This window comes from Platalea leucorodia (assembly GCF_965183815.1).
Source record: "Platalea leucorodia genome assembly, chromosome: 1".
Taxonomy (NCBI): Eukaryota; Metazoa; Chordata; class Aves; order Pelecaniformes; family Threskiornithidae; genus Platalea; species Platalea leucorodia.
The window spans coordinates 35,488,866-35,504,046 of record NC_138823.1 but is presented as its reverse complement, the minus strand read 5'-3'; the positions used below and the strand labels follow the sequence as shown (position 1 = coordinate 35,504,046).

General features: G+C 39.3%; 1 protein-coding gene across 3 annotated transcripts in view; it reads right to left on the bottom strand.

Moving 5' to 3' along the window:
• Window positions 1-15,181, bottom strand: part of STAU2 (staufen double-stranded RNA binding protein 2) — a 175,353-nt gene that overhangs the window by 61,760 nt on the left and 98,412 nt on the right. For 2 of the 3 annotated variants that reach the window (XM_082308942.1, XM_082308943.1), the window contains exon 13: window positions 1,066-1,179. In XM_082308942.1, coding sequence (XP_082165068.1) covers window positions 1,066-1,179 — 114 coding nt within the window. Of the gene's footprint in view, window positions 1-1,065; window positions 1,180-13,321; window positions 13,451-15,181 lie in introns of those variants that run through there. The other variant, XM_082308944.1, reaches the window with a different exon arrangement.

Below are 15,181 nucleotides of genomic sequence, written 5' to 3'. Positions count from 1 at the left end.
CATGTAAATAACTAATGGGCTTAGGTTATGTTAACAACTAACTTAGAAACTTCCAATTAAAAAAACCACCAACCAAAAATATCACTAAGACTGCCTGAACTTTTTCCCCAAAAGTAACTTATTCTGATAATTCTTAAGGTGACTTTTCCTTTTTCCTTAGAGACTCTTAAATAGAGCCTGATAAAATGTATGGTAAATGTGAACACAGTACAATTTAAAGGTGGCCTGCGAAGGCAAATAAAAATGGTACTTTTTCCAATCTACTGAAGATCTGCAAGGTGCAAGGTTTGGTTTACAGTTTTCTTCTACTTGTTTCCTTTCTGCTTTTAAAACTTTTGGAGTATCAAAGTCTTGTCTTGCTTTTATACATGAGTGTTGGAGGACAAGAAGACTAGAATGGAAGTCCCCCTCAGTTCCCATCTGGAGCAACAGGGTGATGAGTGATTAACATTGAGATTTCCGCCCCCCCCGCCCCCCGCCCCGGCTTTTTGCCAGAAGCTCAAATTAAACATTTTAAGAACAGCCAAACAAAATGGGAGTTTTACACAGTCTGATTAAAAATCCCTTTCCCCTCTCAAATTCTGGTTTCTTGTGACAGGTGATGGCTAGAGATGATGGCTTCATCTCTCTGCTCTTCCAGCTATCCATAACCTTCTAGTAAAAAAAGGACAGACAAGACCTGATACGACAGGTTAACAGTTGGACTCGATGATCTTAAGGGTCTTTTCCAACCTTAACAATTCTATGATTCTATGATTCTATACATAAAATTAAACAAAACCTTTGCAGAAACCTTACATCTGACTTTAAAACCAAAGCAAGCTCTTCAAGCTTTCCTAATATGTCTTAAAAATACATAAAAGGCAACATAGTTTTGTCTCCTTTTTGGGTCACTCTTTAGATCTAATCAGGATTTTACTATGGCAAGATAGGCAAATCCCAGTGACAAGAACATGCCATATGGAAATCACAAGATGTGTCGAAATTTAAAATTTACTAATGCTGACATTCTAGCCTTACTAGATATTAATAAAATTACAAGAGTGTGGGGTGAAGGTATTATACCTGGTCATGGCTGGCTTCAATGGAGCTTCCGATACCTTGGAAAGTCATCTGCACAGGAGACAGTGTCAAACAGGTCATACATTCTTTGCCATTTTGTCTATCACTGTAGTGTACCTATAACAGAATAACATACGTAATCTGCTAAACACCAGGTTTGTACAAGGGAGTCATGCTAAAATATTGTCCCTTTTCAACAAGTTTTTAAGAAGAATTCCAAACATTTATATTGAATTCATCTTTAATATCAAACAAGGAGTGGGTAAAATATTCTAGGTAGTCACATACTGAACTGGGGCCAAGTTTTCTGTGATATGCCTGTTGGATAGTTTTTAAAGAAGTGCTGTGTTCTTCCATTTCTGAGACATTTGAAACTGAATTCAAGATGTTGTATCTACACAATTATAAGAATCGAGTTTCAAATTATAGTTTCTACCCTAGATGTCATTTTTAACAGCATTTTGTAGCTTAGTTTTAAAACATCCATGTAAATCATTATACCTTCAAAAACTTGGCAATAATAATTTTAGGTTTTCAGTTGTAATGCCATTTATACTAAAATCCACTAACTTTTTGACATGGCTATGTAATGTTGTATATTTGAATTTGATTTTGTAATTAAATCAAAATGACAGATAAAATGGAGAAGAATTAACATTCTTCTTGAGATGTCTAGGCTATTCTTTTCTAAGAGTAACTCATTCCCTACTGATGTCAAGAAGGGCATGTTGAACCTGAATCTTGCATGAAATACAGAGGAAGATAGTGCTTCTACTTGAATTATTCTCCTTGTCTTCAAGTTCCCTTCAGATAGTTCTTAAATCCCCTAAAGAAAGGATAGATTTTAATACATTGAGACAAAATTAAGTTAAATGTTGCCAGTGTTCCATTATTAAGAACAGGTTGCCACTCATGCTGAATTGTTGAAATATTACAGTTCTCTGCGTAGCTCCTGGCTTCTAAGCAGGCAGATCAAGCACTTTGTTCTACAGGAGAGGTGGAATTTAGTTTATGGTGGTAATTTACATTGGCTATGTGACCCCTGTCAGAAATGGAAAGAGAGATCAGCTCTGCTGGAGACAGACCTTTTATGTTAGTATCTATTTACAGCTGTACAGCTCTCAGGCAAAAGTTACATGATAAAGCCTCATCTTGACATTTAGGCTACAAAATTAAACTTTATTATTTCTGAAGACAACTAGGAACCATATTAGACTTATTCCTGTGGAAAAGATTTAGTGGCGTATATGATACTTAATTGTACACCACGTGGATTAAACCCCCTGTGCCTAACTCTTCTTTGCCACAGGTGCAAATTGGGAAAGCTTCAGCTGAAGCAAAACCAGTGCAAAACTGTCTGAGTGAGAGGAAAACCAAGTCAGTGCTATATTTCAGAATTACTTTACTGACAACACATCAAAACAGTTTTGCTGTGGCCAAAAGTAAGATACAGAAAGCAAAATTCCTGTACTGTGTATAGAAATATTGGTTTCACTCAGCCCTTCTTAAAGCATTCTGGATTATGCCTGTCTCTCTTCCTCTCTCAACCCCCACAATATGCGCCTACTAAATTGCTCGTGGCTCTCTGCCAGAAAAGCCATACTACTTACTTAGAAACCACAAGAGGCCCCTTCACATATACAATGGTTTAACTTTGATTAATCGAAAGAGGTATGAAGGTATGAAATTTGGCTTGCAAATATAAACTGAAGTTCTTTAAATGTCAGGCACTACTGTTATGACAAGGACTTATCAAGCTTCCACAACTGCGGTATCTGGATGCAAGCTAGATATTCTGCTGAATATGTGTTGTGGGAATGCGATGTGGAGAAATGGGGCAGAAAAGCTCAAGAGGATGATTCTGTAGTGCAAATATGACATAGGAAAAGGGGCAAAATCTGGCGACCAAGAAAAGTATGTGCCTTAGAGCACATATGGAGAAATGGAAAAATGGCACTTTCTGAACTGCATAGCATGTTTGTAGGCTTATTTTTAATGAGAATAATATGAATAAGGTTACACTTTCACTAATGTCCACTGGAATAAAGCAAGGTTAACAAGCTGAAAGAGCAGGAGATATCCAGAGGAAAAATTATGATTGGTATTACAAGACACTATTATCTGCAACAGCAGATTTGATCCACACTCCCTTTAGAGTCTCACATTGAAATTGCAATAAATTCAGAATTTTGGTATCTTTCTAGGCTTCACTTTCGTGAAGGAATTTCATGATGCACTTTTGGCCTCATCTGAATGTATCAAGGCCATTATTTTGTAATTTCTTAGACAATAGTCCTCTAATTATCTCTTGCCCTGTTGAAGCTCTTCAGTTGAACCAAAACAAACACTTCCTATGTTAATGATATGAATAGTGATATAAAAACCAGAAGACTGGACTTTGAATGGGGACAGAATAAAACTTTGTCTTTTCATCAAATCTCTCTAGTCTATAGATTTGTGCAGGCAGCAGAAACATTCAGATTTCTTCTACATTTGGCACGTGTATGTGCAGTTTCCCAGTAATCCTGTTTTGTTATTTATCAGTCCAGCTGCTACATTCTCAAACTCTCCATTTTATTCCTTTCTTCTTCAGATTTGATCTATGATCCAAAGTTTGGGATTTTTGTCAACCAAGAGTGCTAGGTATTTACCTGTCTGAACAGAATGTCCGAAATAGGCACTCAGAAAGAAATGGTAGTAGTTGAATAGTTATCAAATAGTCTGAATAACAGCAGATGCTTCTAGATTATCAGCCAGCAGTATGTTGCAAATATTTCAGTTTCCATGTCCGTGCTATTATGACTAAGCATGGGAGAAACACGTACGTCTATAACTGGTTTAAGAACATCATTATCATCTAAGGCAGGGGAACATGAAGGCATAGCAAATACTTGATTCAGTATCATCTGCAATGAAGGAGTGGCAACTGAAGGCTGGCCAAGCGCTCCAATGGTGATTACGTGGCCATTATTGAGATTCACGACAACAATAATACTTTTATAAGTTCCTCAGTGCCTTAAGAGTCAAGAGTGCTTAACTACAGCTCATCTTGGCAATAACTCTGTTAGGCAGGTGAGGACACTTTGTGGACAGACATTAAATGACTCATCCAAATTCACTGGCCACTGGCAGGAGTGAATGGCAGTGCTGGGACTATAACCCATCATTAAGGCCTCTCGCCTAACCACAATTGGTCATTTTCCCTTTCCATATATTAAGGAGGTAAAAATCAAAGAGTTATGAAAATAATTACTATCTATGTCCAGGACCTAATTTTCAGCCTTCAATTTTTTGTAATTAAGGGACACTTACTTACAAATTAGCTCAGTGCATTTTAAGGATTAAACAGCAATGACATTTCACTCATTAGAATTCTGAATGTTTTATTTGGATAACATATAAGCAGAGATTTTATAGAACAGCATTAGGATCTGGTTAGAAAATAATGGCCAACATACAGATGTCCGTAGTAAGGGTTGTGCAAGTTTCTGAGTAAAATGCAAGACTCCAGTCTCAGACTATTATAAGTGATATACACGTAATTCTCCTCCAAGGTATGTCTACACAGCACAAAGCAGTGCCACAACAACAAGATCCTGGCAATAACTCTAAATGAGCCTGCTCATTTATCAGAAAAAGCATACAGCACTGCTAGTTTTTCTCCTGGGTAACTACATACGTGGAGTACCTGAGATAAATCGTGTATAACCAGCTCAGGAATCCCAAACACAGCACTCCGTTGTGCTGTGTGGGCAGGGCACAAAACCTCCATGTGTGAAACACAAAGTGCATCCCAGGCATCAAAATAACAAAACAAATTCTAGAAGTAATTTTTTCCACAAGCACATGCCACAGATTTACTCATACACGTATGCTTTCATGTTCGATATTCTCAGGAGATGCAACTGTATATCCTTTTCACAGATTACTTCAGTCAGGAACAAGCTGCATGGTATGAGTATGTACAGAGGGGTACTACTAACTGGCATATGTATACAGAAATGTATGCGAAGGTCTGAAACCATTTGACAACTATGTTGAAATTTGGCCCTTGTTTTTAATATTTTAAATTACTGAAGAGATGCAAATATTTGGATGGACATTTATAGCTTCACATAAAGGAAGATATAAGATGAACGTTTACAATGTTACAACTGAATGTGGAATGGCATAGCCAAAATTCTCAACCTCATATGTTATTTTATAAAGGAGAAACTAAATTACACTGCATAAAACTGCCTAAGAAATTACTTTTAAGGTTACTTCTGTCATAATGCTGCTCCAAAAGCAGGAAATTTCCCATTTCTTTCGTATTTATATAAAGATGTCTCTTGAATCTAGCTTTACTATAATACCCTTCCCTATGTGCAAGTGTTCTGATAGAAACTGTAAAAATATTGCAGGATTTGTCTTGCAATAAGCCACTTTAACACACTGAATCAATATGCAATTTCAGATAATGGCCATAGTTAATCTGCATAAATTATTCTGTAAATACAATGTCCTAACTTCAAGCACGGAGTAGTCTGCTGGTCTTCAATGGGCACTTCTGCATTTGAACATCCATCCTTTTGGATGAACAAGGGCTATGGTTTACTGACTCACAACTGAGGAAGGTGAAAGACCTGTTATATTACTGCATAGTAGTTAAGTTTAACTATAATATACTAAACTACTGTTAAAAATGACCTAACTGTGCATTAATAAGAGACTGAGGGGAGCAAAAATAAAGGCTACCATTTTCACACACTGCTCCTTAGATGTTCACAGTTTGAAACACAACTTTTGTCTGGCCAAACACTTTCTATCTTGAACATTTATTAACTTAAAAAAATAATATGAATTACCGAAAGAAAGAAGTCATCTGTGACATTGGAGTTCATGTTTCCAAACAAAAACTACTCTGAGTCAAAGCATCAGCAGGAGTCTTAGAATGCTAGACAGAAATAAACTAGGTAATAAAATGCCATTATGTTCAGCAATGCACAAATCTTCTGGATTGACAAGCCTGGACTATTTTGTTAGAACAAAGGATGGTATTCCTTTAAATCTGCCCCTTAAAGGGAAAGCACCCAATTTAGTCCTGATTTACAGAATAATTTCCAAGATTTTACATAGGTTGCTCTGGATTTACAGCAACAAGCAAACCAGAATGGGCTCAAAAATCAGATGTTAAAATAGTAATTTGACTTGGACAAGAGTGTCATGAAATATTATTCTTCCTTTAGCTTCCTGGTGAAATGCTTGTCTTTTCCATATTGGTCTTTTATTTTCCTCTTTCTGTTGCTCATCTACTGTTAGTCATGCCATCTAGCAAAAAAAATAAAACAATCCTGTTTGTTTGAGCTCAAACTCTGTTTCATGCATATTTATTGGTAAAGAAACAGTCCTGGCGCGAAACTAAATTAAATATACTTGCTCATTTCAACCATTTCCTCAAAGCCAATATTAGGAGCTTTCACAGTATAGTATTCTAGGACTTGAAAGTGTGAATCTTTGTATTAGCTTTCCTAACAAATAATAGATTAGTCTCTTCAGACATGGAGCAGTATGAGCAAGATTCTGAATACCACTTTGCATTCTTACTACCTGCTTTACAATTCCATATATTTTATTTGTGAGAGTAGAACACGAGTACAGTAAAAAACAAACAAAAAAAAATTGGGGAAAAAATCCTATTGTATGAACAGTCTTTTACGACAAGTTGAAGCATAGATACAAAAAACAAGATCGAGATGAAAACAGTTGTCCCAGATGAAAAAACAAGACATACAACAAAAAAATTTCAAAAAATCAGAAAAAAAGCATTGAATCAAACTGTTTCCTGCAATGCTGGAGTTCCTTGATGTAGTGCGACTACTAAATATAGTATTTTACTAATCTCAGCAGGGAGCTGGCTAACTGCATGCCTGTCAGATGTTTTTAATGGTCACCCCCTGTGGAACAAATCTAAGGAGTGCATGAAAAACACCCACATTTAAAAAAGCCCCCTTGCTAGATCATTAAGGAAAGATAAAGGCCTGTACATTCGGATGTGATATATAACACAATCATTGTGTCAAGAAAACATATGTTTGATTAGCGTGCCTCAGGTTCATTAATCGCTGTGTCTGCTTCACAGCAGTGGGCAAAGTTTCTACCGTAGCTACTGCACGGAAGGGTAAAGACACCCGGTAGCTTAAAGAGTGACAGTTCAGCAGTAAATCTTGAGCTAGTCCAACATGTTCCTCTCTTACAGAGTTTGAATAGCAGCTGTATTGTAGTCTTAAATCTTCATTAAAATACAGTCCTAGGGTTTAGACTAAGAAATAAGCCATTACTGTACCATAAATAGGTAACAACAAGACGACTAAAGGCATTGTCACAGGTTACTGCAGTAATATTGTACACTGCTGACTATAGTAAGGCAGACACTTGACATCTGTAAAAACATGCGGAATACAAATAAGAGAAAAACTTACTTGATACAGTTCCCAAAGAGAATATATAAAATATCTGCTAAATGCAAAACAAGTTTATCATCTCAGCCAAAGAAACTTGTACATCCTTTTTTCATGCTATTTAGATATCCTCTGCATTCAGAGCTCCTGTTCCAGTGATGCAGGAGATCTGGAAAGTTTGGCCATATATTATGCTCAGTCAAGCAAGGGAGACCCAGCTCCATCCTGCCTCTGGGATGTGATGTTTGGTTCTAATCAAGAAAAAATTAGCTAACACCACTGCTGTCACAGCAGCGTACAGTAAGGTGCTTACTGTTAACCTTCCATCTGTTCAACCTTAACCCAGGTACATATTTATAAAGATGATAGTGTTCCTGTGGAGCACATGCAAAGCGAGCAACTATATTTTCAATGGCTGGCATTCAAGGGAGCAGAGAGACCTGTTTGTCTGATAAGGAAGCTGAAATCAGGAGATGGAACATGGCTTTCTATAAAAAATCAAACTTATGTTGCAGGGTACCTTGCTGCCCTGTTCACTTCCTCTGTTCTATAACTAAGATACGTATTATTTTGTAGACAATAGTAAAGAGTAGTTTACCTACAGTGATCTAAAACACTGAATACAATCTTCCCCCAAAAAAATGAATAAGAAAATCATGATAAAAATGATAAATTATTCAGAAAGTAAAACACTGCAAAGCACTACAAAATAATGTAAGTTATACCTGACATGGTTTTTGCAGAAGCAACTTGTCTGCCTCTGATCCATTCACCGATAATTATTCAGGTAAATACTGTATTTTCAGGGAGAGGAGTTGGAATTAATTTTATAATTCACAATCAAAGGAAATATGAAAAACTGGCAACCCTGGAATCTCCTGTTTTCATCACATGACCTAAAAAAGGGAGGGAGGTGAAGGAGTGTGTGTTCTGCTAATAAAGTACGCAGAGGACGAGCATGGTACGGAGCATTCGTGGAGGAGCCTGTATCTCAGGTATCATCCTGAACAACTGACTAAAGGGAGAGAGGAACCTGGTTAATTAGCAGAGAGAAAATAGTTCAGGTTTAAAACCACTTTCTAGCAAAAGCATCAATGGAAATATGTTTTCATGTACACGCATTTTCATTATGAAAGTTGTCACTGGAGTGAAGAGTGAAGCAAGCATTAACTATTCTCTGTTTGCAAACTGCCTGTGAAAGCCCCAAACGCTGCATTAATGAAGAGGGAACAGGATCACTGTGAAATTGCGAGTACAAAAGTGGCTGCCTGAGTTTGCTGAAAAGTCTGATGCTGATACAGACACTGGCTTTGTGCACTAACCTAGATATAGGGCAGTATGTGGAAAGAACCACCCTTCTTTAATTAAAACAAGAAACGATCATTTAACTTCTGAAAATTATCCTGCTTCATTGTGCTCCCAATTCTGAACGAGACTGAAGGAGATGACAGCCAAAAAAACCTCTGAGAGCCTTGGCTTCAAGTCACAGAGGGAGGAATAAACTGTAACTCGTCTCTTTTCTCCTTCTTCACCTTTTCTTGTCACTTCTCTTTTTAAGGGTTTTTGCTTGAGAGCTGAGTTCTCTTATTACAATTAAAGCTAAACCCCAGTCTGCTATGAATTCACCATCTCACCTTCGCATTTTTGCCAGCTGAAACTTCCAGCCTTTCAAAGTTTTGGCTGTATTCCAAGCCAAGGTCCGTAGCTAAGTTATCAAGTCACGTTAGGATTTACTTAGAAAGATTTTGGCAGGGAACACGGCCCAGCGCATTTAGTGCTGGCTGCAGTATTTTGAGAGATCCTGACAGCTTTTAAACTTTCTCATACGTAAACCCCCTAAATTCTAAAATTGGTTATGAAAATATTATTCACATTTTTTCCATGGACCAAGTTATGTGCAGGGATATGTGGGAGGATTTTAATGGTTATTTGCAAGACGCCGAGGAGAAAAGCTAAAATGTTTGTTACCAAGGTGACATCCACACCACACCTGGGGACCCACACAACGCCATTAGCCAGTTATTCTCCATTGACCTTCTTTCCCTTTAGAAACTGAAACAAAAAAGGAGCACCTGGCTGTTTCTGGAGGCAAGAAGAGCAAAACTTCAGCAGCACTTGAATAAAGGGCTTTCTTCCTTGCAAGAGGGAGAGAGGTAATGACAGCCAGAATAGAAGAAAGCTAGTTTGGACAGTTTTTTGGCCAGAAGCCAGGTAGTTGGAGACCTCGTGTCAGAAAATTTACTGCCCCTTGTAGCTAGATTTGCATTTGTTTTCCTAATTCTGCATGCTCTTAAATTAATTCAGAAACATTCTTCCTGCAGCAAATATTACCTCCTGCGGTATGCTCTATGAATGAATATGCTAGGTTTCCAAACTTACATATCTTTCCTTATAGAAACTGATATGAGAATGATTCATACGGTTACTTTTTTGCAGAATGACTACCACTATTTTGACTTCCTTTGAGGTCAAAAAGAGGGTAATACGGACTAGATGGTCTATAGTCAGCAGAAACATTTCTGAAATAAATGGAAACTAATAAAACCACTTCTTGTAGATCTACTCTGGGTCACTGCCATCAGCTGTGGTACTGCCTACCTTCTCTCTGAAGTTAGTTGATTAAAAAACCTTATAAACCAGAATGCAATGAAGTCCAGGTGCTTTGATTTTTACATGAAGCTTTCTCAAGAACAATTCTTGCTATCAGCTTGTTCTGTTTTCTCTCTCCCTCTATTTCACATTCCCAACATGTTTTCTTACTTTTGGCTAGTCATGTATAAATTAGGGTTTAGAGACCCTGAAGCCCTTACCTACATAATATAGCCATTTGATTTCAAGTTGATTTTCAGTGTAGTAGGACACCTGCAAGTTTCTGAGAGCCAAGCAAGGACTCTCAGTTAACAGGTTGCCTGGTGCTGTGCAAATCACAGATGCCACTAACATTATCAATAAAATCCTCACTGACCCGCTGCCTTGCTTGGAGGAACCTTCTTTCCCTGTTAATATGTGTTACCTTTACAACAAACATAGCAGCTGTCAAATAAATGGGGAAGTTTTGTAGCAAATAACCTGATAAAAAAGTGTAAGTTTTCTTCAGAGCACAAAGGTGGTAAGTTCACACAGATAAAAGGAGTTCTCCTATTTCCTGACTTCTGCCCAGTGGTACACAACTGTAAAGATGCCAGTGAAGTGTAGAAAGCTGTACTGGTTTTAGCTGGAATGGAGCTAATTTTCTTCATAGCAGCTTGCACGGTGCTATGTTTTCGATTTTTGATCAAAACAGTGCTGTTAAGCAGTGCTCACACAGCATCAAGGCCTTTTTTGCTTCTCACACCGCCCCACCAGCAAGGAGGCTAGGGGTAGGCAAGAAGCTGGGAGAGGATACAGCCGGGACAGCTGACTCCAACTGATCAAAGAGATATCCCACACCATATGACGTCATGCTCAGCAATAAAAGCTGGGGGAAGATGGAGGAAGGGGAAGCTTTGGAGTTACAGCTTTTGTATTCCCAGGTAACCATTACGCATGATGGAGCTCTGCTTTCCTGGAAATGGTTGCACACCTGCCTGCTGATGGGAAGGAGAGAACGAATTCCTTGTTTTGCTTTGCTTGCGTATGCAGCTTTGTTTTACCTATTTAACTGTCTTTATCTCAACCCAAGAGTTTTCTCACTTTTACCCTTCCTCTTCTCTCCTCCATCCCACTGGGCAGGGGGAGTGAGCGGCTGGGTGGGGTTGAGCTGCCTGCCAGGGATAACCCGTAACAGTCCTTCCTGGCACCCGATGTGGGATATGAGGGGTTCAAGATAACGACAGATTCGATCAGAGTATGCTAGACCAAATTCATAGCTGTTTAGCTACTAATTGGCAGGCTCCTGTGCTTGCCATGGGGCTTGCTTGCTTTGCTGTATATGAGAGTCTGGTACTTGTTAGTAGCTGATTTTTGCTTCTGCTGTTTCCTGTACTCCGTATCATCCTATTCTGCTCTGCCTGGGAACATACTGGTAACAGCAATGGGCTGGCAGATGGTCAAGGCATTGCTGCTGCTCCTGTGCTGCTGTCCTGGGCAAGCTGGAACTCAAGTCTAGGGGACTGTGACCATAGATAAGTTCACACTGGAGCACGCACATCCAGAAGCATATGCGGCTGTGGAGTAGCACAGGTACTCCCCTGAAGGAACTGTGGCCCATGAGTAAGGTCACACTGGAGCAGGTACAGCCCTAAGGCACAGTGGTGTGTGAATAAGCCCATGCTGGAGAAGGGGCAAGGGGAGGAGTTCATTGTCATGAATGGCCTAGTCCAAAGGGACAAGGAAAGGAGATTGTAATGGATATACCTCTTAATTCTTGTAACCCATGATTTGAGCTGCATTTTATAGGAAGTAATATAAGCGGGAACCACATAAACCAACGGAGGACAAGTCTCACAAGAAGCAATGAAAGTGCAGCAATGACCCAACCTGAGCTGACTTTGGTGCCAAATAACTCCACACAACACACCACCTCTCCTGTCCTGAGTGACCACCATAACAGATGGAGCCCAAGTCATGGACTAAATTAACTCAAGGGACATTTGTGGACTTTTTAAAGGGGTGACCCACAGACTAAGGGAACGAGATCTCTGTATTGTATCAGAGGATGGGAAGAGGGGTGGTGGTTAATGAGGATCTATTGGATACTGTGGGACCTGAGCATGATGTAAATGTTATGGAATAAGGGGTGGAGAATATACTGGTTTTGGCTGGGATGGAGTTAATTTTCTTCAGAGCAGCTTGTATGGTGCTATGTTTTGGATTTGTAACCAGAACAGCATTGTTAGCACACCCATGTTTTAGCTATTGCTGAGCAGTGCTTACACAGAGTCAAGGCCTTTTCTGCTTCTCACACCGCCCCAACAGTGAGCAGGCTGGGGGTGGGCAAGAAGCTGGGAGGGGACACAGCCGGGACAGCTGACCCCAACTGACCAAAGGGCTATTCCATACCATATGACGTCATGCTCAGCATATAAAGCTGGGGGAAGAAGGAGGAAAGAAGGGATGTTCAGAGTTATAGTGTCTGTCTTCCCAAGTAACCACTATGCGTGATGAAGCCCTGCTTTCCTGGAGACGGCTGAACACCTGCCTGATGATGGGAAGCAGTGAATGAATCCCTTATTTTGCTTTGTTTGCACATGCAGCTTTTGTCTTTATCTCAACCCACGAGTTTGCACACTCGCGCCCTTCTGATCTTTCCCTCATCCCACTAGGAGGAAGTGACTGAGCAGCTGTGTGGGGCTTAAGCTGCCCACCGGGGTTAACCCACAACAGAAGTCTGTAGTAATTTGAACATCAGGCAATAGTTTGGTAATTGGCGGAAGTGGAAACTTCACATTAAAAAAAAAAAGCATCCAGAAGAGACAGAAACTGAGATAATGAGGACGTTGTCAACCATTTCTACAGGTGTTTATACACCCTATGGGTAAGAGACAAACATTGCTGTTGAGATTATTGTACTGGCCACTGAGCATGTCATAGTACAAACACACAGGAACATAATCTTCTGCAAAAGGCCAGATTTCAATACTTTCAGTGATGACAGAGCACATCATTCCACACGTCATTTTACAGAAACCAAAGTGACCAATGAGCAGGTACAGTGCTAGTAAACTTGACTACAACCCAAGGCACCAGGACAGGAACCAAAAGCTCGATTCCACAGCTTGTTTTGCAGAAGCAGGTATTGATAAACATGGCAGCACAGTCATTCTCGAGCTACTTCAAGGGGTTTCATGAATACTGATTTTAAAATATAAATTCCAACTGCCCTTTGAATGTTAACATTAAGGTGAATCAGCTGATCACAGTTCCCTCTGGGCCTGACTGTACACGACTATTTTAGAACAATTTCCCTAATATTTGCAGTCTGGTCAATCCTGCTGGGAGAGAAGTCTCCAATGCCTTGGGGGCTGGGTCTAGATGCACAGTTATACACATAGAATTACAAGGGGGGTGACCCCAAATGTGGATGAAACAATATTTGCTTTAACAGCCTTATTTCAAAAGTATTCTCTAAAATTATTCTACAAACATTTTTGGTTTTTAATATCCTAATACTTCCTGATTTTTGGAGATAAGATCTTCTTCAAAGAAGCATTTATATAAAAACAGTTTGCTGACATAGCCTTCAAATCCTTTTTACATTGATGATGCCAGGAAGCCTGATGTTATAATTTCAAAAGCTTCCTTTAATTGTTGTTCGTTTTTTCTAATTTGAATGAGTGATGAGACTTTTGTACTCCCCTGAACTAGCCCATTTGCTGGGATTCCAGTTCCAAGCTGACAGTGGCCACAAACTTTTCTGCAGCTGACACGTTCAAGGACAGAACAGTATCATCTGGGTTTACACTCTAGTTTTTAGCACTTGCTACACTCTCCCTCATTGGCTTTAGCTTGGGACTTGCTAAAACATACCTTTTGATTCATTCATCTGCAGGGAACTTTGAAAATGCACTCTCTCTGACAACTAACACTATAATTGCAACCATATTCATTATAATAGATTTAGTACATAGAACCCGTCCCCCCCAAACACAGTAAAATTTTACTCTTTTTTTTTCCTCAAAAGTGATTTGGGGGAATCTGAGGAAAATCGCATCAGCCATTCATGACTCATGAGAGATGGTTTGGGTTTTGTCCAGTTTACTACAGCTCAGCTCCATTTCACTCCTAAATAAATGATTACTTGAACAGAATCACCACAAAACGGTTCAACTTCTAACTACAACTTTTGTAGTGTAGGCTCAGTAGATAACTACTGAGGAAGAGTGGAGGTGAATGATGTAGTGGGGGGCCACTTTACACAAAGCAGTGAGCCACAAGAAAGGCTGAAAGAAGCAAAGAGAAGTTGCTGCTTTCTATCCTGAGAGAGGAATGGAAATGAAAACAACAACAACAAAATGCAGATCATCTGTTTTAAAAACTGGGACAGGACATTTGGGATGGGAAGGTAGTCTACAGTCCATCAGAGACCCAGACACAGGAAATGCCCACTGATTTTCTGGGAAACCACAGACACTTCATTTCAACATGCTGCTTCAAAGCCCTCTATTGAAGCTTTCACCTCCATCACAGCATTCTTGTTAGTCTATTTTCATTTCTTCCCATCGGCCTCCTCAGCAGGGAGATTCTGCTGAGAATGAGATGCAATACTAAGCATTTCTCAGAATGCTTTCACCTTACTTCTACACACCAGAACAATAAAAAAGTCTCATAAATCCCTTTACTGAAGTGATTTGAATCTGGAATCAGTGGGGAATGCGTGAGGTTTTCTTCCTGATGGTTTTTCTCCCTAACCTTCCAATCCATACCAATGAATTCTTGCAATTTTCAAAGCTAATTCAGACATTTGTTTTCTGCAAGAGCTCAAAAGACTAGCAAATGTCTTGCTGTAGCCTTCTTCTCCTTCTTATTTATCATGGCTTTTTTTGTGAATGTGACAAGTTTATGGAAAATTTTGAAGTGCAGTCCTGTTGCCCAAATCCATAACTGGTGGGTCACTCTGTTGCCTTCAGAGATACAACAACTTGTACAAGTAAATGATCTGGCCTTAGTTTTCCAGTCCTAAGTTATACCGAAGATCATCAAAAGAAATATCCTAGTGTGCTGGCAAAGACTGATGAATCTCCAATTGAAAAAAGTCCTGC